The sequence below is a fragment of the Melospiza georgiana genome, chromosome 4 (assembly GCF_028018845.1).
Source record: "Melospiza georgiana isolate bMelGeo1 chromosome 4, bMelGeo1.pri, whole genome shotgun sequence".
Classification (NCBI taxonomy): domain Eukaryota; kingdom Metazoa; phylum Chordata; class Aves; order Passeriformes; family Passerellidae; genus Melospiza; species Melospiza georgiana.
In genome coordinates, this window is record NC_080433.1 from 32,372,009 (window position 1) to 32,399,889 (window position 27,881).

General features: G+C 39.9%; 1 protein-coding gene across 1 annotated transcript in view; it reads left to right on the forward strand.

Annotated features, from left to right (window-relative positions):
* EP300 (E1A binding protein p300) overlaps positions 1–27,881 on the forward strand; it is a 60,772-nt gene that overhangs the window by 28,564 nt on the left and 4,327 nt on the right. Inside the window, exons 6-30 of the mRNA XM_058022157.1 lie at positions 263–499; positions 2,912–3,005; positions 3,333–3,467; positions 3,869–3,986; positions 4,485–4,659; positions 5,057–5,134; positions 5,974–6,083; positions 6,608–6,763; positions 7,828–8,271; positions 8,763–8,951; positions 9,848–10,004; positions 10,546–10,664; positions 11,809–12,048; positions 12,590–12,678; positions 15,159–15,239; positions 17,335–17,391; positions 18,843–18,920; positions 19,913–19,980; positions 20,634–20,784; positions 21,350–21,496; positions 21,921–22,034; positions 23,643–23,808; positions 24,450–24,614; positions 26,594–26,755; positions 27,215–27,496. Coding sequence (XP_057878140.1) covers positions 263–499; positions 2,912–3,005; positions 3,333–3,467; positions 3,869–3,986; positions 4,485–4,659; positions 5,057–5,134; positions 5,974–6,083; positions 6,608–6,763; positions 7,828–8,271; positions 8,763–8,951; positions 9,848–10,004; positions 10,546–10,664; positions 11,809–12,048; positions 12,590–12,678; positions 15,159–15,239; positions 17,335–17,391; positions 18,843–18,920; positions 19,913–19,980; positions 20,634–20,784; positions 21,350–21,496; positions 21,921–22,034; positions 23,643–23,808; positions 24,450–24,614; positions 26,594–26,755; positions 27,215–27,496 — 3,812 coding nt within the window. The remainder of the gene's footprint in view (positions 1–262; positions 500–2,911; positions 3,006–3,332; positions 3,468–3,868; positions 3,987–4,484; positions 4,660–5,056; positions 5,135–5,973; positions 6,084–6,607; positions 6,764–7,827; positions 8,272–8,762; positions 8,952–9,847; positions 10,005–10,545; positions 10,665–11,808; positions 12,049–12,589; positions 12,679–15,158; positions 15,240–17,334; positions 17,392–18,842; positions 18,921–19,912; positions 19,981–20,633; positions 20,785–21,349; positions 21,497–21,920; positions 22,035–23,642; positions 23,809–24,449; positions 24,615–26,593; positions 26,756–27,214; positions 27,497–27,881) is intronic.

The window sequence follows — 27,881 nt, forward strand, 5'->3', positions numbered from 1 at the left end:
TTTGAAGCAAGCAGATGTGTCCTAAATACTTAAGAGTGGGATTTCCTCTGAGCAGCCCAAAGGGAAAACAGCATGTTGGATTGGCTGGTTGGGTCAGAACTTGTCTCTCTGTTTCGTGACCGGTTTTTCAGATCTGTCCCTGCATACTTCCAGAAGGAGATGTTTTAGTTGTGAGCAGCCAGTGCGCTCTGTCTGTCCCTGTGTCGCTGGGCCCCTCTGGGTGCCCTCGGCTCTGCTCTCTAACTCGGTGCCTCTCTCGCAGCGCTGCTGGGCGGAGCTGCGGTGGGACTCGCCAATACCGGCTCCGTGGGCGTGGGGCAGCAGACAACGCCCAGCATTAACACCACCAGTCAGATCGACCCCAGCTCCATCGAGAGAGCCTACGCGGCCCTCGGACTGACCTATCAGGGGAACCAGATGCAGACGCAGCCCCAGGCTCAAGTGAAGAATCAGCAACAAGGACAGTCACCCCAGAGCCTGCGCCCTATGAATCCTATGAGTAAGTTTATCTGGTAGTGTTAAAATGCAAACTACAGGCAACTTCCCCGTGCTGCATCTAATGCAAATTTTCTCAACTTACTAGCTTAGTACTGCTAAAAAATTTGCAAAAGGTAGGACTTTGTGATATTTTAGACTTGAAAAAGCAACTTACTCAGTGGAACAGGAACATTAGAGGGCCCAGGTGCCCTTCTCTGGAAAAACTAGTTTCTTTATAAAAATGATAATTTTTCAAGGCTTTTTTTTTTTTTTCCTTTACAATTGTACTGTAATGCAAGTTTCAGGCTATTGGGGAGTTTATAATTGGATATGAATGCTGGCATTCAGGGGTACTTCCTGTCACTCAGAGTGCAGCATTTTACATTTGTATCTCAGATATGTAAAATTTGTTTAAAAAATGAAAAAAGTGAATAACTGACATCCTCCCTGAATCCTGTCTTGTGATCTCATGTAGCTCTAAATTGTCTAAGTGGCTTATGGGAACATTGTAGGACTGGATAACAATTTAAATTCAAAGTGCAATTAATCAGAACCTGGCTATCAGTGGTGTCAAATGAAGTCATCTTTAACCACCAAATCTAAGTTTGATAGGTTGAGATTACATCACAGGAGTTTTTCTCACTCTTAGCTGTTTGCTTGAGTTGCATAAGCAGATGTGGCTTTTTTAGTGGAAAAGAGGAAAGAAGAGCTGGCAGTGATTTATCACAAGCTTGTATGGGACTGTAGTGATTGTGCCTGTGTGTCCCATGAGAAGCTTGTGTGCAGAATGAGAGATTGGTGCAGAAACACACAAACTACAGCCTGCAACCAACTGCTGCTCTGCTCTGCAAAGGGAATGCTGCTCCTGAGTCACTCAGGAAAAGGCTGCTGGGTAGAGTAGGCTTGTTAATAAGATGACTGGCCCTCACATAATGCACGTGACTTGCTAAAACTTTACCTTCTAGTGTGTGAAAACAGAGAAAAGGGCAAGGGTCCTGAGAGCTTAGTCTTAAAACAATTAGATTAAAATAATTTTATTTTCTGTTGTGCCTTACAGTCTTTTCTGAAGCAAAATTATTCTTATTTTTTAATGTATGTAATTATTTACAGACAGTATTTTGCCTATGCATTCCTTGCAGAATAGTGGGCATTCTTTGTGCAGTTGCTAAGAAAATCCAATGAAATGGGATTGAAAAAGCTCTTGGAGTGTAAAGAACTGCAGCTTAATGTAGAAAGGAGAAGCATGGAGAGTGTAGACGTTTGACTGTTGCTTCCTTATTAGGAGTGAGTAGCTAAGGAGGGAATTTGAACAGGTGAGATAGGAATTATCAGGTCATGGCCTACAGGACAACAGGGCTAGTTTAGGAGAAATAGCAGGATTTGATGAGGACTGGTATGTGAAAAGATGCAGTCTTAAGTGGCTCAAAGAAATGGTGGGTTTTGACAGTTGAAAAAGGGAGAGTTTAGGTAAAGGTTGACTGTTGTCTTGCACAGCAGTGTGCTTTCAGATGGCGAAGTGAATTTGGGAAGAAGAAAACGACTAAAGAAAAGGAGATTTGGAACAGATTTATGAAAAATTGGTTAAGTACTTGGTTGTGGTATTTGGGGTATGTATTAGGCTTGATATACCTAATTTCAGTGGGCTTCTCCTGTATGCAATGTTATTTTGCTTGAAATACAGATTCTGTAGGATTCAAATGTCCTAAATACACATGAAGCTTGATAATGGTTTTCATGCTACTTGTGATGTCACAAAATGGTCTGTTTGGAAGCTCCAGACAGAAATAGACTGCATTTTTCTTTACTAATTTAGAGGTAACTATAGTGTGTGAAGAAAACAGGCAGTTTTTATGGTGATTAAGGTATGATTCAGAAAACCAGATTTTGTTACGCAACAAATTAGAGGTGTTTCCTGCAAAGGATTGTCAGATTTTCCTTCTTTCAAGCATTTGAGTTAGTTGTAGGATCATTAAGTTATGGAGTGGGTGAGAAGGGACCTTGTCTGATGTAGGTGGTAGCTGATGTTTAAAGTTTTTGAAGCCTTTGTGAATATCCTAAGATTCTGAATGAAAAAATACCTGACTGCTTCTAAACAAAAAAGCAGAAGTTGTTGGACTGTTTCATTAGAGAGTCACAGGAAAGGACTCTGGAACATAATATTTGTGGCAAATTGAAATCACTTGTTTGTTGATAAGTTCAGGAAGATCTGCAGAGGAGTAATGGGGTTGATGCTTCACTTGGAGGTCACCAGTGTTGTGCCTTGGGCTTTTTCTAAGTTTATAAAAGAAAGAGGGGTGAAGAGAGCAATGGGTAATTAAATTCCCTGCACAAAAGTCCAAGTACTTGAAAGTCTAAACCCTTGTTATTGTTGAACAGTTACTGATTTTGTGTGGTAAATGGGGTCTTCATTTTTTCTCTATTCTTCTGTTTTTAGGTGCAAATCCAATGGGAGTGAATGGAGGAGTAGGGGTTCAACCTCCTAATCTGCTGCCTGACTCAATGTTACATTCAACCATGAATTCTCAAAAGTAAGTTTAAGTCCTTTGTACCCCAATGATTTTGTTTTGATCTCATGACACTTCTTGCATAAACAGTGGAGTAAATGCCATTGATGGCTATCTCTCCCTTTGGATTTTGTAGCTTTTGTTGCAGTTTTCCAAGTCCTTGGGTAGAACAGCGTGTACTCTTTCACTGCGTTGTTTGGTGTGTGTGCAACTATTTCTGCAGTTTGTCCATTGATTAGGGAATGGCTGAACTAGCACTTTGTCCTGACATTATTCTAAAAGAGGCTATGACTGTAAGATGATTAAGCTGGGGCTAGACTTTTGCACTCAATTCTTGCTCTGTTTTTGAAGCCCCATGATGAGTGAAAGCGCCAATGTTGCCAGTTTGGGAGCCATGCCAACAGCTCAACCATCCAATACCGGAATTCGAAAGCAGTGGCATGAAGACATTACTCAGGATCTCCGAAACCACCTTGTTCATAAATTGTGAGTAGCTAATATCAAAACCATCTCCTGTTAGGCGAGCTGCTGCCCCAAAGGTGTATTGGAGGCTGAGGGGTTGCAGAAGGAAGCGTGACTTGCTGAACTAGAGAGCCAAGGAGTGAATTTTGTCAGATGCATGGAGAAGGGAAAGCAGAAGCCAAAAGATGGAACTGCATCTGCTGCTTTGGGGCTGTTGTCTTGGAAGTTTCCCACTCCATGCTCAAGCCATCTGCAAACATCTACTGCCCCTGGAAGAAGCAGCAGTAGCTGCGGTCTGTCAGCAGATTTGCTTGCTGCTTTGTGTTCAAACCACTGGGGGTTAATGCTGGTCTGGGAACAGATAATATTTATATTATTTGCCTCCTTAATATTTTTTTCTTTAATATTTTTTTCTTCCTGCTCAGAGTCCAAGCCATATTTCCTACTCCTGACCCTGCAGCACTGAAGGATCGACGTATGGAGAATCTGGTGGCATATGCTCGGAAAGTGGAAGGAGATATGTATGAATCAGCAAACAGCAGGGTGAGATGCCATCCCCTGTTGTCTAGTTCTGTGTATTTCTACCTTGATCCTGTGCTGACTGGGGAGGGAGAGGAATGAAAGCACAGATGAGACTTCCATACTGAGGAAACAAGTGCTTAGGGACTGCTGGATGGAATCTAGGAACCAACCAGTTGAAGGCTGCTGCCTGGGTGTGCCAGGAGTTGAGATGTGCTGTGCCTGAGACTTGTCACAGACCCCTAAAGGCCGTGTTGAAGCTCTTCACTGTGATTGTCCCAGAGAAATTTTGGACAAAAGAACATAAATACCTGGTGTTGGTCTAATAATTGAGAGCAGTGCCCTTAGCATTGCCCCTTTTCCCCCTCCTATCTGACAGTCCCTGCAAAGGGGAAAACCACCTCCCACCCCAAACCAAAATGTGTGTCTGTAAAGCTGATTTGCAAGTTATAATCACTGGCACCAGTTGCCTTTTCTTAATATGTCTAATCTCCTTTCTTGGCTTTTATTCCTCCCCAACAGGCAGAGTACTATCACTTGCTAGCAGAGAAGATCTACAAGATTCAGAAGGAGTTGGAGGAGAAACGAAGAACCAGGCTGCAGAAACAAAATATGATCCCAAATGCTCCAGGCATGCCACAAGCTCCCATGAATCAAGGGCCCAATATGGGACAGCCACAGCCAGGAATGTCTGCAAGTAAGAACCTTTGGGTTACTGATCACCTGGTGCAGGAAATCCTGTACTTGTCATTTCAGTAATCTGGTGACCATTTAGCTGATCATGGGTACCTGACTTGTTTGTGAGCTACTGTTCATTGTTGTACCTTGATAATATGCTTCAGATTTTGTCCCCAGTTTCTGAAAGCTGACTCAAAGTCAGAGGATATTTCTGTCACTAGAATGTACTTGTATTTTCAAGGAAGTTCTTGAGTTTGCCTCACACTTTGAGGACTCTTTAATAATGTTTAGTTACTGGATACACTTACTTTCTTTATACATGAGTTTCAATGTGTAATTCTCACTAAAATGTTTGGTGGATAAATTCTGGTGGTCTTCTGAATAACACTATCTTATTTCAATGTCTTTTTTTACAGATGGTCCTCTTCCTGACCCAACCCTGATACGTGCCAATGTGCCAAACCAGATGATGAATCGCATGCAGGCACAGCCAGGTAAATATTTTGAAGAAAATTTGCTACTCTTAAAAACGTTTTTAAATGAATTTTTAAAGAAATCTTGGATTTGGACAGCTCTGAAACATCAGAGACCTTGTATCATGTGCAGTTTTTACATTTGGTTAAGAAGATAGCTATCTATATTGCATAATTCTTGCATAACTATATAATAAATATAAAACACTATCTCTAGTAGCATTTTGTCTTATGATTTTGAGCTGCACATTAGCTGCTTGCTTTGTTAAATAAGGAGTTTGATGCTTTTGTAATTTCTGATCATGTGTACATCCGATGGTGGGATCAGACAAATATGGTGAGCCCAGCTAGCTCAGGTGAGGACATGTTGGTGGCAGAGGGAATGTGATGAGAATTATTGCTCAGAAAAAAAAGGCAAGAAGCTTTGTTACAAATTCAAGATGTGTTATAGCCAACATGCCAAGTACTTGAAGTTAAGATACAGTTTGAGATTCAATAAGTGAATTTCTAATATGTAATTAAATAATGCAACTTTCTGTGGAAAGTTGATCTTCAGCAGCAGGTGTGACAATCAGGATTTGTCATATGTTACAGTAGTCCTCAAACTAAATGAGTTTTAATAACAGTGGAAACAGATGTATTGAGGGGGGAAAAGCTGGTCTGTATTCTGAAAGAGTAGGTAGTTCGATCACTATATTTAAAATTATTCCACGTAACTAGTTAATAGAAGGCAATATTTGATTGAAAGCTGGTTGCTAGAAAGCAAAATTAAAGAAACAGCATTTCTTCTCCAAGTGTTGAATGGTGCCTAAAGATTCCAGGTCTTTGTTTACATGTGGTTTTTTGGCACAAATTCGCAGGAATGAATCAGTTTGGGCAGATGAACATGCAGCTGTCACCGATGGGACCCCGACAAACCCCTCCTATTCAGCACCCTGGACAGCTAAGTCAGGCCGGGGCCATGAACCAGGTCAGTGCTCCTTCCCTCCAGGCTTGGGTTCACACATTTGCTTCTCTTGTCTGTGGTTTCCATAAAATCAATCAATAAAAGAAATTTGAAAATAAATCAAGCATCACTTCTTCATTCTCTTGGCCCTTTGATTTCTGTCTTTTTGCTTCTACTCTAAGACCTGCCTGGTATATAGTAAATCTTTAGTAAATCTTTGTGGTAAGAATTGCCTAAAACTTTAAGTTGAAGTGGCTTTTTGTTGCATTTATTAAAGAAGGAGCCAAAATAAATCTTAAGTCACAGTCCCAATTTGAAATCAATATCCTTTTACTTAGCTTTTAAGAGAAATCATCATAAATTCTGTCTTTTGAGAGGAGCTATAAACAGGCTTTTCACATTGTATCCTACAGATAAGTGGCAAGAATCAACTTCTGCAACAAGAGAAATGTTTTTAGTTTTTTGTTTTGTTGTTTTCTTTTTTTTTTGGAAAATATTATGAGGGTGTATGCACATTGTGTGAAATGAATTGCTTTCTTTTCCACCAGATGGGATTTCCTTCACGTATGCAGCAGCCAGGAGTTGGCCAGCCTTCTGGTCAGAATCAATTTCTACAGCAGACTCAGTTCCCTGCTTCTTCCCCGGGAATGAACACAGCGAGCATGCCTATGACTCAGCCTGGCAATCAGACACCAGTATCTCAAGTAAGTTTCTGATTTCTTGATGTGCTGTCAGTGGCCTTTGTCATAAACTGGTTATGATTGTTCAGTTTTTAGTAATGGAGAACAACTTGTTTCCTTGAGAGACTTTAGGAATTATAATCAACCAAATTCATTTATTGAGACCTTTCATTTTCCTGGTGTAGCACTGGGAATGGCAAGGGTGAAGTATTGTTGGCTTGTTCTCAGGCTTAAATTTAGGTGTTAGAGAGGAATTGTTTTAGGTTTGTTTTTATGGAGCAAAGAAGAAATTGTGACTCAGCATGAAGTAGCTAAGATTCTCTTGCTGAACAGTGAAACAGCAGAGCCTGATAAATTAAGAGGTGGCAGAATAAGTTATGAAAAGGCATGTCTATCCAGGCCTGTGTGTTGCTGGCTTTGGGGGATTAAGAGGGTTATCACTACTGAAGATCTGAACTTACAGTCTAGCAGTTTCCTTTCTGTCCTCTCCCTCTCCCTTTTCAGCAAGAACCTTTCAGGCCAGGAAGAAGTAGGGAACGTCAGTTTGCTTCTCATTGATGCTTCTTCCTAGTTTGCAGGCAAGATTATTGTGGAGTTACAGTTTTTTAACTTGACCAATACAATTTTTTTTTGTAATTTTATAATGGTAGAGTTACAGCTGTACTTATTTGTGATGATAAATCCAGTTTCTAATCTTGGGGGTGGAGGCATGGGCACACTAAGTGTATTTGAATGCAGTTTTTCACTGTGGTGCATTGTCCCATATTCAGGGTGTACAAATCTGCAGTTTTAGAAAGAAATGTTTTGCAAACTGGAGTGTAGGTGTGCCATTCTTTAAGTGTATCAACAAGTATAAGTTATTCTATTGAAACTTCTCTAAGAGAGATGAATAACTTCTAAAACAGCCTTATGTTTGTGTAGAATAAAATAAATCAAGTACACCATTTCTGCTCTTGAAAGAGTTGTTAAAAGTGAAGCAGATGGTTTGTCACTTTTTAAAGTAGGCTGTGGGAAAGCAAACATTTGACAGTAATTTCTCTTGCTATTCTATTCCAAGTCACTGCAAATGTGTACCTGTTTTCCTACAGGCACAAATGACCAGCGCTTCCTGTCCTGTGAACTCTCCTGCAATGGCTCCAGGTTCTCAAGGGAGCCATATTCACTGCCCACCTCTTCCACAGCCTCCCATGCACCAAAATTCTCCTTCTCCGGTACCCAGCCGAACCCCAACACCTCACCACACGCCCCCAGGCTTGGGGTCACAGCAGCAGCAGGCAGCAGCAGCCACTGCCACCGCTGCCCCCACTCCTGCTCCTCAGGCAATGCCGCCCGGACCGCAGTCCCAAACTATGCACCCCCCTCAGAGGCAGACTCCAACGCCTCCACAGGCACAGCTGCCTCCACAAGTGCAGCCTCCAGTTCCAGTTACCCCTTCTGCAGAGCAGCAGCAGCAGCCCTTGTCACAGCAGAGCACCACTGCATCTGTTCCCACACCAACAGCACCGCTGCAACCTCAGCACCCCACAACACCTGTAAGGAAAAACTTTAATTGTGCTTTCCCTGACAATGTTTTGTGTGCAAGGTTTCATTTTCAGTTGTGTGCTCCTGGCATGTTTAATACTGAAACAGGGTTTTTTTGTATTTGGGGAGTAAACTTTTTCCATCTAGACAAGTCTGTAGATCATTTGCTGTTTCCAGTGGAAATATTTTACAGAATTCTTGTACATGTTTTGAAATTCATTTTGAAACGTGGGTGAGGTTTTTGGTTACTTAAACATATGCATAGGACTTATACAATAAGGGACACAATGCCATTTTCTGTAGGCAAGTCCTTCTAGTGCATGCCTCTGATACATGTTTTCCAATAGCTGAGGTTGTGGGACCACTGTATTCTTCAGGGAAAACAAATAGAAGGACTAGAGTGCTTTTAATCTCAGTGGAAATGTAGCATCTGTAAGACATAGATTAGAAAAGGAAAACAGGTGTGTTAGAAGCCTGTTAGTAATGTGTTTTGTTCCCTCAGCTTTCACAGCCAGCTGTGAGCATTGATGGGCAGGTATCCAATCCCCCATCCACCAGCAGCACAGAGGTGAACTCTCAGCAGACTGTTCCAGAACAGCAGCAGCCACCCTTGCAGGAAGTGAAAATGGAGATTAAAACAGATGAAGGGGAACCAGAACAAACAGAGATGCAAATGGAGGAGAAACCTGAGGTGAGATTGTTGACCAGATGTTGGGTCAACATCTAGTACTGCTGGATGCTTTCTATCATTCTTCTGTCATTCCTTTCAGAATTTGGTGAGAGCTGTAGGTGCTACCTGCTGCTGCTGCAGTTTTGATTGTTGTCTTTTGTCTTATTCCTAAGTTAAAAGGGTCTGTTTTCTGGTGAAATTGTAGTAGTAGAAGTCAGTGGCCACAGAAAGGACCAGTATAATATGGTTGCTATGAAGCTTTACTTTGGTAAATGCCAGTGTGAGGATGCACTTGGGGCCAGTCCACAGCTGTTAAAATAGCAGATACCAGGATGAGGGGAAATAGCCTTAGGTTATGCCTGGGGAGGTTTAGATTGGATATTAGAAAAAGTTTTTTCACTGAAAGGGTTATCAAGCATTGAAGCAGGCTGCCCAGGGAAGTGAGTCACCATTCATGGAGGTATTTAGATGATGTGTAGAGGTGGCACTTTAGGATGTGGCATAGCAGTGGACTGGGGAGTGCCACATTAATATTAGACTTAAAGGTCTTTTCCAACCTAAATGATTCTATGTGTACATGATGGGCTGCTTTACTGGGCTTTGACAGCTTGTCACTGAGGACAGCCAGGAGTGTGGCTGCCAGTCACATCATCCTGGCAGCTCTGCTGTGTGAGAGGCTGTTAGAGCTGCCTGAAGAGGTACCTGTGTGTCCACTTGCAGCTCAGAACTCATTAGCAGCTCGTCAGTGCTGCTATGCAGTATTTAAAGATGCATTCCAACACATTTGCTCAAGTTTTAAGCAAGTTTTGACTACAAAGGAGCTAGAAGAGTGGGTGGGCAGCGGGACGGGTTTAAAGGACAGAAATGTGGATGAATGGCCAGGAGATTTAAGTGACAGGCTCCAAACTGCTTTCCAGGCTAAAGTAGAACCAGTCGTGGAGGAATGTAAACCAGACCCAATGGAGCAAGAAGAGAAGAAACCTGAAATTAAGTCTGAAGTACCAGAGGGGGAAGAAAGACCTACTACTCCAGCAACTCAGTCTTCTCCAGCAGCTGGGCAGTCTAAGAAAAAAAGTAAGCAGAAAGACTGTTTTTACTTAAATTCACTGCATCTCCCTAGAGAAATCTCTGCAGAGGAAAAAAACCTGGGCCTTCCTTTTTGGTACTTAGTGGATTATGTGGTACTTATATGGACTGTTCCTTGTGGCTTTTGGACAAAAATATCTAATAATACATGTGCTTATAATTGGCTTTGGGCAACTTCTTTAAGCCTTTAGAATTAAACACTAAGCCCTAGTAAAATTGTCAATACAATGGAGATTTGAAATACTCAGTTACAGATTCTGTAGACAATTTTTTTTCTTGGGGCCTTCAAGAGGGGATGTATCTGGAATGTGAACCATCTCTACTCATCAATGTCATCTTATGATCGCCTTTTCTTCAGATGATCATTTCAATATCCTCCTCAGGACTCAATGTTGCAGAGGATAAATAAGCCCTGCTTAAGTATAGACAGACAATGAATGGGTTTTTTTCCACAGACATCACATTTTCTAGCAGGTTTCTTCCTTCCAACAGTTTCTGCTATATTTCTAATGTTGATTGTTTTCCTCAGTTTTCAAGCCAGAAGAGTTGCGGCAGGCACTTATGCCAACACTGGAGGCACTTTACCGTCAGGATCCGGAGTCTCTTCCGTTTCGGCAGCCTGTGGATCCCCAGCTACTAGGAATTCCTGTGAGTGTCTTAGCAAGATCATTTCCTGGGTTACATTCAAAACTACTGTATTCTGACATACCTGTTCAAGAACAGCTTACATCTGTCTTCTCAACATCTTCATATCCATGTGTTTGGGGAGGTTTAGCTTAGGCGGTGGAATAGACAAGGTCTGACTTAGGGAAGTTTGTTTGGTTCTGTGTTCCTTTCACTAAATAAGCAGATATAGCATGCACTGAAATGATTTACCAACAGAACCCCAGTGCTGTATGGCCTTTTTATGGTTGTTGCTTCATCTTGTGATGCTCTTATTGCTGAATTTCGTAGCTGTTTCTCATCATGTATAAATCTTTTCTGAAGATGTGGGAAATTAGGCAGGTAAAACCCACTTAAAAATGTCCTTTAATGATTATTTGTTATAGGAAAGGAAGAAACATTTTAAATTAGAGGTTTGTATCCATTAAATTTTCTGCTTGTTCTAAAATTGTCTTGAGAAGGCAGCTATCATTCAAGGATCTGTGTTTTTAAACTCTGAATTGACCACACAATTTTACTAAATATAAACAAAAACATAGATGTAGAAGTCCTTTTTAGGTGCTTCAGGCAATATTTTTTGCCTGAAAGAGTTTTTATTTGCTATTGGTGTGGTTTTTTTTGACAAGCTTTCAATTGACTGTCATTCTGCAGACTTTGTAGATGTTGCACCATAGTCAATGGTGGATTGGAAAAGGGCATTCTTTAGAGGACACATAAGTTTTATCATAGAATAAAGTTATTTATTTTTGTTAGGTTTTCTGGTCTAATGAAAACAGTTGCTCTACATTAATGTTCTTGTGTAAGTGTTTGGATCACTATGGCTGCAAAAACATTGGCATTTTCTATGATTTGTAATACTTGTTTTGCTGATTAAAATGAGAGTGACTTGATTTCATTAGTTGTGAATGAGCAACAGCACCTGAGAAATAAAGGAATAATTAAAAGAAAGCACTGGGGAATTATATGCTATTACTTAGGGATTGCATTCTGTGTGTCACAAGCAGTTTGACAATCAAGTCAGGGAGGAACCTGTTTTTCTTGATGAGAATTTACAGGCTGAGAATGCACATGCTGTCATGTTAAAACATAGTTCTCTAGGAGAGTTTTGATGTGCTGTGTTTTCTTGCAGGATTATTTTGACATAGTGAAGAACCCCATGGATCTTTCTACTATCAAGAGAAAGCTGGACACAGGACAGTATCAGGAGCCATGGCAGTATGTAGATGACATCTGGCTCATGTTCAATAACGCCTGGTTGTATAACCGCAAAACATCCCGGGTGTACAAGTACTGCTCCAAACTGGCAGAGGTGTTTGAGCAAGAAATTGACCCAGTTATGCAGAGCCTTGGTTATTGCTGTGGAAGAAAGGTAAGAAAGTAAATATCTTTAGTCTGTTTCTTGCTTCCTTGAATTGAAGGGATAAAATATAGCAGTTGCAGTTGTTATCAGTTATGGTGTGTCAAAAATTTCTGAAGTTTACAAGGATTTAGCAATCCTGAATAATCTGAATTTGAGCATTTTGTGGATCTTCTAATTCTGTCTAGTCCTTAAATAACTTATTTGTATGTAAGCCTTTGGGGGGGAAAAAAGCCAAAAAAGTTTGTTTAAGACAAACTTTTGCTATTGCAAATGAAACAGATGTGTTTTTATTACTTCAAAAGTTCTGTATTTCACTGTATATTGAAATTCTGTTTCCCTTGTTTTGATGTTCTTTCTGTCTTTGGAGAAGAGTTAATTTGAGAATAACAGCCCACTCAATGTCTTTTGTGACCAGCACTTTGTAAGCTTTGCTGTACAGAGATCTGTGCCCAGAGTGATGTGGAAGTGTTCACTGTCTGGGTCACACTTGCTTCCCATGGAGAGCAAGTGAAACGGTGTGAGTACTAAGGTGACCCATTCTTTTTTGCAGTTGGAGTTCTCGCCACAGACTTTGTGTTGCTATGGCAAACAGCTATGCACGATCCCTCGAGATGCCACTTACTACAGTTACCAGAACAGGTAAGGAAAACTCAGCTGGTGCAGTTTTGTGCATGCTGCAATCAATCTGTTATAGGCATGCATGTATTTACATAGACACCCTCTTTATATGTGTACACGTTTATGTTTGAAGATAAAATTTTTTGCTGGAAGTGCTCTTGAATAGTTTGCCTTGTGTGCTAATAATGATTTCTTTGAGCAAAAGTTCACTGCAGCCTTTGCTCTTCCCTCCTTTGTTTGCAGAAATGTGATGTCTTACTACATTTTGATCCTGCATTTAGTTAAATCTTCAATTACCTACAAATCATATATACAAGTCTGTTGCTTTTACTTCCTACTGTGCAGCAGTATTTTTAATGCAGAACACTGAGTAGACTATGCAGAAAGTGTATTAATGCTCATAATACATAGTGGGGTTTGGCAAGTCTTTGGTTTTTCTTGTGATTTTAATGCCAAAGAGAAAACTTACTTCTGTATTGCACATCTTAACTGGAAGATCTGTGTATTCTGCTCTTCAGCAGATTGATGCTTGCTTTTTCTTACAAAGTTTCTTAAAGGGAATTGTCTTGGCAGTAGCTGCCAGTAGCTCTGTAAAATGCTGTCCCTTCTGCAGCTCTTTTGAGTATCCTTTTTTACTTGGGGTTTATTTAAGGATTTAAACTTCCTTGACTTCTGAAAGGAGGTTTCTTGCTAGTCATCTCTGAAGGTCATCTCTGGGGAAGTGAGGCAGGAAGAAGCAGGCAAACACATGCTTTAACATTCCCATATTCCCTTGCCTGTCATCAGAATGAACCTATTAGAGCTGAGAATTGCTTAACTCCAAGATCCATCAATTTATTTAGTTCCTGCTCTCCTTTCATTGCAAAACCTCAAACAAACAAACCAAAAAAAACAGCCCCAAAACAAACCAGAATGACAAAAACACAAAGGATTTTACCTGAAAGCCAAAATTTCCCAAGAATTGTAGTTTCCTTGAGCACCTGGTTAGATGAAAGCAGTCAAAGATTGTACAAGTTACATCTTAACCTCTTAAAACTTCATAAAGGTTTATAGCAGCAAATGGTGGTTTTTAAGCTTCTCCTACTTCTTTAGTCCTGTAATACCCCACAATAGCTGTTGTAGTTTTAGCTGTACATGTAGTGTAGAGCTTGTCACGTCATGTCAGTATCTTCTGCTTATGTTTGTCCATAGGCAAGTACTAGATGAACCAAAATACTATTGCTCAGAAATCTGACATTTGACATGTTTGCAAATGTTAGAAGGAAATGTTTGCATTGTAACAACAGGTGCCTACATGTGACTTGTAGATTGCATCATATATACAGATGCATATATCTATAGATTGCAGTGTTTAATTCCAGAAGTACTGTTCTCTGCATTACCTGCATTAAATAAATTCATCATTATTTGATGAAAACTGGGAAGGAGGTTGAGACTTGTCTTTTTTAGCCCAACAGTTGCTAATAACATAGATTAGTGTGGCTTTATAATGAACTTGTTTGAATTTTTTTATTTATATTTTTAGCTGTCTTGTGCACTCAGTTAGCATGCCTTATAATGGAGAAGCCACAGCTTTAGAACATATTTGAAGGCTAGGGTAGAATCTTGAATTAATCTCTAGTTTATTGAAGTACAAATGAAATCTTTCTCTGTAATCTTGCTGTAGTGATTGTTCTGTGTGCAGACTGGGCTATGGCAGAGTCATATCCATGTAGAGTATTTTGTGTCTAGTTAATGTTAGTTAACATGGAGTTTGACAGTTCTATTAGTCTGTAAGAATTTTAAGGACAGATTTTATTGTTCCTAAAGTTTCTGGTATTTAGCTTTTCCCTTCAACTGGGAGAGAATTCTGTGACCTTTTAGCATTTATACATTTAAGGTGGAAGACTACCTCTCTTCCATTGATCTCCTGCAGATCCTCCTCCCAACAGAACTGCTGTGCTGATGTACAAGTCAGAGTAGCAGTTCCTCCTTCCTTCTGCTCTTTCCCCTGTCTCATTTTAATTCTTTGCTGTACGTGGTATGGATTATTAAAATGAAGAGGGTATGGGTATGCTAAAATGGAATACTCTTGTTTAATTTGTTTTTATCGTTTGCTGCTTGTGACCCCATTTGAGAGATTTAATGCTAATCTGTGCTTTGCCTTGGCTTTCTGCTTTGTGTTGTCTTGTCTTGCTTCTATGTTTTTGTTTTTGTCCTGCAAACCCCCATTTCTTTGTTCGTGTGTGTGTTGTTTTTTTTAATTTCTCCTTCATGCTTGTCATTGTCTGCACTTGGCTTTGATTGCGCAAAAAAAAAAAATCCAAACCAAAAAACCAAACCAACCAAACCCAATGTGGGGCCCATAAATCCGCATCATTGAATATCCTTGTCGCCGTTGATGACCTGCTCTCTGCTCCTGTCCCTTCCTTGGCCTGCTGTGATTGGTGGCTCCGTTGCTTGACTTGGGCTGTGTTGTGTGGACGGAGCAGTTCACCCAAATATGGCCTTCTTGCTGACAGGTATCATTTCTGTGAGAAGTGCTTCAACGAAATCCAAGGGGAGAGCGTTTCTCTGGGAGATGACCCATCACAACCTCAAACGTGAGTTCTTGGTGTTTGCTTGGACTGTGCTTTCCTGAGTTCTGTCAGGGCCTGCAGTGCCTTCTCTAGGGAAGGGGGGTTCAGCCTCAGGTTTTTAGCCTAGTAGAAGGTGGATGATGCATCCTTCATGTGCTTGTCTTTCAAACCTGCACTGACCTAACTAGTGAAAAAGAACCACTTAGTGCTTAAAATTGCAACTGTACTAATAGAAGGGAAAGAAGAAAATGGCTTTTTCTCTGAAAAAAAAGTGGAAGTATTCTACTGCAGAAAAATAACCATGCCTGCAGGCAAGTGTGTGACAGACATAGCTTGAAATATCAGACATACCATTTTCTTTATACCCTAGCTATACCATCAAACTTGTATTCAACATCAGGTTGTTTTTCATCCAAACCAGAAGCAGACAACCTCCTTTTGCCATACCAATATTTCACTACAGAAATGTCATCTGCCTGTGAGAAAGGCTGTGCAGTAGTTAAGGACATAATAAAAGGCTGTGCATGGATTTTATCATGTTGGTGGCAAACTATTGTCGCAGTCTCTCATTTTGCTGTACCCTTCTCATACCTCAAGAAGATCTTGAAACAAATTTTTTTTGAGGCTAAGTAAATGCTTGAGGGACAAATGAGTGCCAAACAGTTACTCTTTGAGCTATTCAAGAAATCCCTTTGGAGGAAGGCAGTGCAACAACCCTGCAGGTAGAACAACATGAGGAATTCAGGAAAGGTCTGAAGCCAGAGGGAGAGTTGTTGAAGTTGGTAATTGGACAAAAGGAGTTAACTTTCATTTGGAACCAATCCTGGATGCAATGGATGCATAGAGAACAGTACTGGAAATATCTGTTGGGGCTTGGGATGATGTACTGAAGTGTACTGAAAGAGGCTAGATGGAGCTTAGGTACAAGGAGGAAGCTCTTCACTGTGAGGGTGGTGAGGCACTGGAACAGATGGCGTAAAGAAGTTCAGGATGCCCCATCACTGGAAGTGTTAAAGGACAGATTGGGTGGAGCTCCGAGCTCCTTGGTCTAGTGGAAGGGGGCAGGAAGTGATGATCTTTTAAGGTCCCTGCCAGCCCAAACCATCTTAGAATTCTGTGACCTACCTGTCTGGGAGGAAAAAGGAAGAAAAATTGTGTGCTGGTCATTTCATGTCCCTATGGATAGATGGATTGCTGTTCTAGTAGAAGCAAAGATCCAAAATTTATTCAATATAGGGTCATAGAGTACATCATAGGAAAATGCATGGTGAGTCCTGTTTAAGTTCCATCACCATATTATAAGAATAATTTGAGGTAATTGAGATATTTAACTTCATAATTTATTTTAGAAGGAGCTTCAAGTATTTATTCTGCAGGTGGCACAATTTAGAATAAATACTGAAATAAGAGGAGATAGGAAGGTTAATTAATCTCATGCAAGTTGGAGTGAGTCTGTGTCAGTGCTTCTCAGGGAGGGACATACTGATTGTCTCATGTTATGCAGAACACTCTTTGGGGTAAATTCTCACAGATTTGAGTATTGTATGTTCTGAACCAGGTCATTTAAAACTTCTGTCAAAAAGTTGAAATTTTAGGCCTTGAAACTGATGCAGAGGGGTAGAAATAATGTATTGTAGTGGCTGGGCTGGGGTTGCAGGATTTGGAAGATAAAATTTATCCTTTGAAGCTGATGTAAGAGGAGGGCTAGGGGAATCTGAAAAAAGATAACCTACCTTTCTTAGTAATCAAAGATAATTGGAATTCTGCCTACAGAATATGAGAGGCATATCAAGTAGTTTTTTCACCATTAAACACTGATCAGACCTATCCAGAAGTTGAATTGTCAGCAAGCTTTAATATTTATCCTGTAGTAAAACTGAATAAGGGAACAATGTTGCTCTCTACAAGAGAACAATAATGTTTTCCACAGGCAGAGTGGAGTAGCATACACTTCCGTTGTCTGTCAATGTGTAAAATATAATTACTTTCCTTGTAGTGCCAGTGAGTGTATAAAAACTCTGCTTGTAAGTTTTGTCTTGGTTTGTGGATAGGTGTGGGTATTGCATGAATGTTTGTTGTCTTGTGTTAAAACTGAGTTTTATTGCCTGTTTCTCCATAGCACAATAAACAAAGAACAGTTTTCAAAAAGAAAAAATGATACACTGGATCCTGAGCTGTAAGTATTGCTGTCACTCTTTGAATGATCTTCATTTTATTATAATTACTTTGTAAGATAGATGTTATTCATTCACCATCACCTTTGTCTTTGAATGTTTTCAATTTCATGTAGCACTATTAGTTGGTAGGGGCTGCTCAGTAATCAGCAGATCTGGCATTCAGTGCTGAGAACACAAATCACTGTGGCTGTGCTTGAGAAACACTAACACTGGATATATGGGCTGAAATGACTCCATTTTGTTGTCTTGCACGTAGATTCAACAGAAGGATGAATGCAGATAGCTCTGCTTTGAAACTAGGTTGTGGTGGATGGTCAAGTCTCAGAACTGATTTGAGTCATTTGGCAGCAGCTCTTAGTGCTGTTGGTGTTTGTAGTTGCTGCATTTTACAGGCAGCTGTAGTAGAAGGAAAAGTTGCTATATTTTGAATCAGCCAGTTATTCTGTACTGCTCTGAAAGCAGAACTGTAGCCATTCAGTAACATGAAGATGATGGTGACTCAGCTGCTTTTCTTGATATTCCTGAGCAGTTTTTTGAAGTTGCTTTACATGGTTCTGCATCATACACCTTGCTGCTGTTTTGCAAACATTATCTCAGTTCTCAAATAAATGAGGAAAAAGGATATTTATTGTTCCCACACCATCCTTCTAAAGGCACAAGGGTCAGCCAGTTCTTCTGTTTTATGAGGGCTGTGGGAAGGAGAGAATAGTAGCTTGATTCATAACTTTTCTTTCCCTTTGTTAAAGTGAAGATAGAATATAAGCCTAACTTACAGTGTGATACCACATGCTCTACATAGATTACAGCCATTCATTCATTCATTCCAAGTCTCAAACTTTTAGATAGGCATGTTCAGGAGTCAGATTGTCCCAATACCTGAAGGAACCTTAGATATTTTGGATAATTATGTTCACCAACATCTGGGAACTAAACAATGTGACCTATCTCAGTTGTCCTTAAATCTCTGCTAATTTTCTGAAAGTGACTTTGGTCTTTGTTTCTGGTTCTTCCTTCTCACCTTTCTGCAGTGTATTTGCAATATACCCCAGGGTTTAAGCATAGTGGGGCAACTAACAGCCAAGTATTTCACCTGGCTCTTCCTTTCTGACATGGCTGAATCCATTTTCCTCTACTCTCTATAGCAACAAGCAGTTTACAGATCTTATCCTTAAAAGGGCTTCACTTGAAAAAAAATGAGTGGATGGTGGTAAGACAAGCAAATGATAATAAAGTGCAAATGATAATAAAGTGTCCCTGCATAGTCTGCCTGACTTGAGCTGGCAGGTTCTTAATTTGTTCAGAAGGCTGTTCTCAGCACAGATGTTCCCTCTGTGTTAAATAGACTCAAAAGCCTAAATGCTAGAAGTGCTCTAATAAAGTACTACAAATACCCAAGCAAGCAATGATACTACTAACCTTTGCTTCCCTTTGCCTTTTTTGCCTTGTACAGATTTGTTGAATGTATAGAGTGTGGACGAAAAATGCACCAGATCTGTGTTCTTCATAATGAGATAATCTGGCCTTCTGGGTGAGGAATTTCTCCTTATTAAGTCCATAGCATATTTACTATTTGGTAGAGCTCATGAGTAAACATCCTTATATTGGTTATATTTAAAAGACTGTTTAATGGAAGAAATTACATTCCCTGAAAATTTTATACAATCTATAGGGTAATATCAAATTTAAACAGTATATATCTTAGTGTTGTGTGTCAAGTTTTCTATTCTTTGTGTGGAAAGAGCATTTCAGCCTTTTATGTTTACAAATGCTAGCCCTTCATGAAAAGATGGTTTTTAGTTCTGGTAACAGTTTCAGATTGATCTGTTTTCTATACAAATCATAGTGCTTCATCATCTTCAAAAAATTTTGTAACAAGGATTTAACAGGTGAATCAACTTTTTTGACCTCAGTGATCAGATTAAATCTAAATTTAAAAAATATAGTTTTCTTTAAATGCTCCACAGTTCTTGATCAACATGTGTTTTCTTCTGATTGATTTAAAAACAATGATGAATTGTATTTTATAACAGCTTAAAAGTGCCATTTCTTGTCCAAAGAGTGTCAGTTTAGCATTCTGTTGTCCCATCCACATTGCTGCAGAAGAGGGTGATGTCCTGTAAGTGAAGAAGAGTCATTTCAGTCTATACTGTATTTGGGCATTTAGAAAAAAATTCAGCCTTATGCTTTGTGCTGCAGTGTGTTATCATCAGAGACAGCAGTTTGAGCCTATTTGCACCAAGAATACTTTGAGCTGGTATTTTCAGACCTGCCAGTGGAGACTTCCCTGGACTTTCCAGTGGTGATGTGAGCAACTGATAGAGCGTGCAGCATCTGGAGCTTAGATCCTCCTCTGCAGCTCTGAAACTCTAGGGCTGTTCTTTGTGCTTTTATTTCAAATTTCAGTTAAGGTATTTTCCAGATCAGATAAGATCTGGTGAAAGGTTTTGCTTCTGATGGTAGAATGCTAGAGAACTTGGTCTGACTTGGGGTGACTTCACTTTCTCTTTTTTTTTGCTTCAGCTTCGTCTGTGATGGCTGCCTAAAGAAAACAGGACGAACCAGGAAAGAGAACAAATTCTCTGCTAAAAGTAAGATTCTGACAGTTGCACCAAAAAATTTAAATAATACGTTAAGAATGGGGAAGAGGTGGCTTTTATGCTTGTGTTTTATTTAAGTTTTTTAAGATCTCAAGGAGGATACTTTTGGTCAGTTTTGACCATCAGTTCTGTAGTGTTCAGTGTTCACAGGTGGTAGTGTTAGTTAACATTCTGTTTTAGAGAGCTAACAAACTCTTTTAGAGCACTTCCATTATTGAAATATATTCTTTTGGTAAGCAGAGATACTAACTTGGCTAGTGTGGCTTTATACACAGAATATACTTCCAAATGCGAGTTCTGCTTGTGAAGATGTCTCTGAAAGCAGTGTTTTGTAATCCAATTGAAGTAATTAATAACATCTGTTCAGGAGAAATCTTAATTGTGATTGACTTTTAAGACAAGATAGAAAAATTGGGTTGAAATAGAGATTCTTTATTCATTTAAATAATGTATAAGCTATAAATGTGCCTGCAGGGAAAAAGCAGCTCACCCCATCTAGAAGTGGTATGGTTTAAAGATAAAGCTTTAATTTATGTTAGCATACTGCATGTGTTAAAAGTAATTTTTCATCTAACTTCTGAGTAGAGAAATCATATGATCAGTTCAGTTTTGTATATGTTTAGAGCTGTATTTTCCTCCTGCAGGATTACCAGCTACAAGACTCGGTACCTTCCTGGAGAACAGAGTCAATGATTTCCTGAAACGACAGAATCACCCTGAGGCAGGAGAGGTCACAGTTAGGGTGGTACATGCATCTGACAAAACTGTTGAAGTAAAACCAGGAATGAAAGCAAGGTATGTTCATTTCTAATTTTGCTTGCTTTTTGTGAAGGTGGGAGCTGTTTGACCTTGCATGATACACTTGATTAAATAAAATCATTTAGGTTGCAAAATAGTTCTAAGCTTGAGTCCAGCTGTTACCCTAGCACTGCCAAGGCCACTGCTAAACCAGGTCTCCAAGTGCTACATTTACACATCTTCTAAATATTTCCAGGGATGGTGACTCAAGCACTTCCCTGGGCAGCCTGTTTCAATACTTGATATTGAAGAATTTCATGAAGAAATTTTTTAATGAAGATTTTTTTTCTAATATCCAGTCAAAAAAGACTGTTGTATTCAAAACCTCATCACCAGCCAAGTAGTGACAAACAGGTGTTCCAGCAGCGTAATCATTTTTGTGACATCTTTTTCACAGTAAAAAGTGGGTGCCTCATATTTGAGTAGTCTGTAAACATTAAACTTTGAAATTGCACTAAAATTACACTTAGAGTAGCCCTGATCTTTGTTGCCTTCACCTAGTAACATGCAGTCTCTGATGTGTGAATATAGTTGGTGTTCCACTGTACCCTCTGCTCTGCAGGTTCGTAGACAGTGGCGAGATGGCAGAGTCCTTCCCGTACCGAACAAAAGCGCTTTTTGCCTTTGAGGAGATTGATGGTGTAGACTTGTGCTTCTTTGGGATGCACGTGCAGGAGTATGGCTCAGACTGCCCTCCACCCAATCAAAGGTGAGGAACCCCACAAAAGTCTGTTTTGCCTTGGTGCTCTCTCCTTTGGATGAGCCTCCTGTAGTTCTGCATAGAGCTTCTCTGTTGCTTGTGTGAGACCCTTATGTGAGTGCTGTTAGGTTCTAGAAACAAAGTTTGTAATGTTAGAGTTATTTCTTACTGGGGATGCTGGCTGGAAGACAGAGTTGCCTTAAGGATCACTGATCTGTGTTTTCAAGGAAGGGATTGAATAGTTTTAGGGAGATGAGGCTAAGATATCAAAAGAAGGCCAAGTTTCTGGAGGTAAATTAGGATCAGAGGCTATGCAGATTGCTGTTGTAATGGATGCTTCAGATGTATAAAATAGCATTGATAAACTTGTGGAATTACTTCAAAATCTCTCCTCTTTCTCATGCTTTTTTTTTTTTGGTGGTTTATTTTTTAGGCGAGTGTATATATCCTACCTTGACAGTGTTCATTTCTTCCGCCCTAAATGCTTGAGGACTGCTGTCTATCATGAAATACTGATTGGCTATCTAGAATATGTTAAGAAACTAGGGTAAGTATCTTACAACATTTTCTTCTGTACAGCATTTGTGCTGAATAGTTCTTACTGCAAATTAAATTATTACATCCTATAGTAAAGAATATGGTGCCCTAGTATCAACCTGTAATAGAATAACTTGACAACAACTGTGTACAGTTGAAAAGGAGAAGAGAAGAAGGGATTGCAGGCTTTTCAGGGGAGGCCTCTGCTTCAGCTATTTTGATGTTTCCAAATTTATGTAAGACTTTTTTAAGTCTGAGTAGAAACAGTGAGCCCCTTCTCCAGTCCATAAGATGTTGTCATTGTGCAATGCCTTTAATTACATCATTCCTTTGGGCTAGCAAGTAAGTCCTTACCCTTGTGTATAAGGAGAAAGTTGTGGGTTTAGTCTGTACTGGCTAACTCTGTAACAGTTGTAGATGGCCACTAAAAAATCTTGAGTAGCTGGAAATGTGAGAAACTGAAGAGTTAGGAAAGAGGAAAATACACTTGGACAGCACAAAAGAACACAGAACAACTGCAGTAATAAGAAAAGTGGAAATTAAATTACCATGATAACTGAAGTAGAAAGGCCAGTGAAGTAACCATCACTATTGTCATGGTACCTAGTGTAGGCTGGTGAAGTTATTTGTGGAGAAATTGTTAAGGGACTACATTTAAAGCAGTTGATGAGAAGTTGGGAGAGTTGAAGTGGAGGTAAGCAGTACTATCTTCAGTACCTCAGTGAGGTGGTGTGTTTTTTCTTACTTCAAAAGCATACATTAGGCTTCTTTCTGCTTTTTTAATTGTCCATTTTCTAATCTATGAGTCTGTACATTTGCCACATAGAGCTCAAGCCTCAACTTAATGCTATTTTCTGTGCTAATGGGTAACATCAGGTTCTCATTTTGGGAGAACAGTCTTGGTCTAGCAGTATCATCTCTCCATTCTCAGGCAGAAGGAATGACAACTGGCTGCAGCTCCCAGGGCTTGGGGAGGGTTCTGCAGAGCTGTTTCTCAACAGGGCAATGATGGTTATTTTTCTCTAACTGATTATTCCTCCTACTAGAGTTCTCTTCAAAAACTTATGGAGAACTGAAGATAAAGAAGTGATCTTAGGTGTTATATTTGCTGCACCTGCTACTGATTTGCTGTCATCTATCTTAATAGTACTCTAGATTGTGCACCCAATACCACAGGTTGGCAGTGCCTGTTTATTCCCAGATATAATTCTAAAACTTTTTAAAACTCATTCTCAAAAACCAGAGTATTTACAGTAGAAAAGTGAATTCTGTCTTTAAGTAAATCTGCTTTTAAATTGTTGCTAGATAAAATATTGCTGCTCTGTCTCGAGATTTCACTAGTGAAATACCTAGACTCAATCTTTCTCCCATTAGTTAATTGGGAGAGAGTAGTTGTGGGTTTGTGTCAGGCTTTGTTTTTTATGTAGGCTGTATAATGTACACCCCTTACATGTAAGTGCTCCATATATAGCGCTGGATTTAAGGAAATAAGTGAAAAGATGGAAATGTTAGGTCCAGAACCGCCGCCAGCCTCGGTGGCGGCGCCACCTGGTGTCGGAGAGGAGAGCGCGGGATCGTTGTCAGAGCCCTCATGTCCCGGTTTGTGTCGCCACGGCAGGTATACTACTGGACACATCTGGGCGTGCCCGCCCAGCGAAGGAGATGATTACATCTTCCACTGCCATCCTCCTGACCAAAAGATACCCAAACCCAAGCGACTGCAGGAGTGGTACAAAAAGATGCTGGACAAGTCTGTGTCGGAGCGCATCGTCCACGATTACAAGGTGTGTGAAGTGTGTGCTTGGGGGAGATTGCTCGATCTTGTCTTCATTTCTTCCTTGCTTTGTGCATTGTGCCTGATTCTTGGTGTTTACTGCATTCGTTTTAAGTGAATTGAGCACCAGAAGTTTAGAGTTAAAACATACTCTCTTCAAAACATGTAGCTTCTGAAATCGTTCTAGCAAAAGATTTGAAATGGTTCCTTAGAACAAGCTTAATTCTTGAGGAATACTGTAAAAGAGCAAAAAAATATATATGGAGTCTTAAATCTTCTTGTCTTAGATCAAATTGCAGGGTTAGGTTGCTGATGCAGTTAGAAGTATATAAAATCTTTGGAATTATAAGGATTTAAGTGAATGTTGAGATTATGGTGATAACATTGTCCCAGTTGGTAAGAATGCATATTGAAGTCTAGCACACAGCAATTTCTTTCTTCTGAGTGGGAATATTTGAAATGTATTTGACAAACTGTAACAGATACAATGTTAAATTTGCACTTAGAATGTGTTCTCATAAAATGAGTTCTAATATTAAGCTTTCATTTGTTTAGTCTGCTGATTCCTTTTCTTGTCACTCATTGAGAACGTTGCCTTTCCTTACATGATTTGTAATAGTGATAACCAAAAGTGGGCTTGCTCTCTTTTAGGATATATTTAAGCAGGCAACAGAAGACCGTCTAACCAGTGCAAAGGAGCTCCCTTACTTTGAAGGAGACTTCTGGCCCAATGTTCTGGAGGAGAGCATTAAGGAACTAGAGCAAGAGGAAGAAGAACGGAAGAGAGAAGAAAACACTAGTAATGAAAGCACAGATGTAAGGATGCTTCTGCTTTTCGTGATCTAATGTAACAAGTTTTGATTAGATAAGGCTAATTATAAGAAAAAGAGGGGCACTTTTCACTTTTCACTCTAAAATAAATTTCAGTTTTATAGTTTATAAACTAGAACTGGTAAAATACCACTAAGGTACATCTGGATGAACAGTGGGTGTTCATAGGGCTATAAACTGTCTAATTACCAAAGGCAATTCTGTTGAAACAGCTGCTAGTTGAAAATTTTGTTGCTGAAATCCAGTTGTTACCAATGATCACGTTGCCACCTCAGTCTGATTTGGAAGTTTTTTCCTTAAGCATTAGCTTTTAAATAGTGGCTCACTCTTTTCTTTCTAACTTAGATGATATAAGACCAATCTTAGCAGAATGTTCTGACAAAGTAATGGAATGCTGTGAGTTAGTACTTGACTCTCAATAGTTTTGTTTAGTAGCTTTAAGGCATTGAGGATCTGAAGCACAAATTACTGCTGAACTGTTGTTGGGCTACTTTAAACTAGAGGAATTTCTTGCTGGGGTCTTTTGCAGTTTTTTTTGAGAATGTACAACTGTGTTATCAAGTTTAACAAAAAAAAATCTCAAAAATAAGAGATGCCTCTTAATTCAACAGCAAGTTTGAAAGTGAACAGATGTAGAATTTATGCATCTGCCTATCCTTGGATGCTCTGAACTTCTTGTTAGTTAACTCTTTAAACACTGCTGCTTCATCACCTTATCTGAGATTAGATTTGGGGGGGATTAGAATTTTTTTTTCTAGAAGATCTTTGGATCAAAAAAATACAGGTTTAATGTTACAGTTAAAAATTGTGATTCTGCTGTGCTCTTTGCAATGCCTTCTTTCAAGGACTTTGATTGATCAAAGTGCAGGAAGTTAGGCAACATGATATCAAATTTGCATTAAGTAACATCTTTCTTAGGAAGGTATTGTTTGCTTTGCACAAGGTATAGCTTCGAGTTCTCATCTCTCTAATATACCCAGAAACCACTTGTGAAGGATCATTTCGCTCTCTGTGTGAGGTTGGTCAATATTTAGTTGAGACTTCGCAGCAGTTTGGCCCCAAAATCCTGACATAGGGCCAACTTGCAGTACATTACTATTTAACATCATCATCATCATCATTATTATTATTATTACAAATATTTGTAACTCTCTGTTGATCCTATGTTTCATACTTGAAGAAGGGGCAATAATAAACTGTACTGTCAAGTGATGTGATAGTCATCCATGTTCACTGGGAATTTCCATTCTGACAAAGTTATTTTAAGCTTAGGAAAAATGCTTGTTTGGCTAACAATTATTTTGATCCTTGATCATCTTATGCTGTGGGGTTTTGAGGGGCTCTCTAAGCACCCCAGCGAGCAATAATCTGTTAATTGCTAACAGAATATAGTTGAAATGAAGCTGACCTGTTTAGTTTAAGTGTTGCAGGGTATGACAGATGCATGCCAGAAGTTGCACTACTAATGCATTTTGGACTCAGAACAACAGCTTCATACAAAATCAGTTTAATGCAGTCTGTTAAAAGTAAATCTGTCAGAGCTGTAACAAACTAAATCTAACTGTTTTAAGTCTTCCTTAGCTTTGTTTAGTGCGATATCAGCTGCACTTTGCAGTTACTTTTACTTATGAATTGCATTGAGAATTCATCTGCTGAACCCCTTGGTGACTGTCCAAGAGTGTGTAGCTGTAATGGACAAACAAGCTTCATTATATATTGTTTTGCTTGTACATCCTGAGCATCTATGCTTTTAATATTTTTGGAGTATGTATTGCTGATCTTGATATCTTTTGGAGTAATTCTAATGGAGTTAATTTAATGTTTCTGGGAACACTAGTATGTCTCTTCAGAGTAAATGATTGTGAAGTGTGGTTTGTCCTGCAGTTATAGAATAAATAAAAATAATAAAATTGTGATGTGGTGTTGCTTAGATACCTGACATAAAATGTCTTTAAAATTGCTAGGTGAGCAAGGGAGACAGCAAAAATGCCAAAAAGAAGAACAATAAGAAGACAAGTAAAAACAAGAGCAGCTTGAGTCGTGGCAATAAGAAGAAGCCTGGCATGCCCAATGTGTCCAATGACCTCTCCCAAAAGCTGTATGCCACTATGGAGAAGCACAAGGAGGTAAGAGTTGATTGAATGAGGAATACTTTTTACTTCAGTAAAGAGGTGTACAAAGCTTTGATAACTTCAAACAGAGTCATGCCCTGTAAATTACACAGGTTTGGCTGGAGAATTGAGTGGCTCACCCAGACAGACCAGTACCAGTAAGTCTCGGTGCTCTTTGCTGCAAGGGCAGTGGGAATAAATGCAGCTGTGCTCGTGCAGAACTTCCTAACAGTCTAGATTGCCACAGCAGTTCTACTCTTACTGTTCAGTGCAGTGCTCCTTTCCTGTTTCTTCAAAGAAAAGTGAATCTGCAGGGCACCCAGAGGTCTGAGATTTCCTAGGCCCCACAAGCACCCCACCTGGCAGCAGGTCATTCAAATGTTGGCTGATCCTGGAACTGTACACTCTGTAATGAGGTTTGGTGATCAAAACATCTTTAAAAGGGTTAGCATATTAAACCTTCTTATTTTTCAGGTCTTCTTTGTCATCCGCCTCATTGCTGGCCCTGCAGCCAACTCCCTGCCCCCTATCATTGAGCCCGACCCGCTCATTCCGTGTGACCTGATGGATGGGCGCGATGCGTTCCTGACCCTTGCTAGAGACAAGCACCTGGAGTTCTCCTCACTACGGAGGGCTCAGTGGTCAACCATGTGCATGCTGGTGGAACTGCACACCCAGAGCCAAGACCGCTTTGTTTACACCTGCAACGAGTGCAAGCATCATGTGGAGACCAGATGGCATTGCACTGTCTGTGAGGTATGTTTGCTGAAGTTCCCCCCCCCCCCACTCTTTGTGCCCAGAGTGCTCTTTACCTGAACGGATTTCTCATTATTAACTGATGGAAAAATATGTGTGCAGCTCATCTGCTGGCAGTTCAGGAAGGAGGGAAAACATTTTCCTTAACAAGTGGTTCTGCTAATGTGCTGCTTGGTGTGATTTCTGCCTTGTGAGAGCTGAAATAGAGTTGTGTTTTCTGTAGCTTATTTAAGGTGCTGCTGCCTAAGAAATTGGGAGCTGTAGCCGTGGCTTGAGCTGGAATGGTAGGATCAGCTGGTTTTTCTGAAGAGCAATGCATACATTTTCCTTCCAGAGTAGAAGTGTGGGGCCAGCAGTATTTCTGTAGAGGGCTCTCCGTTGATTT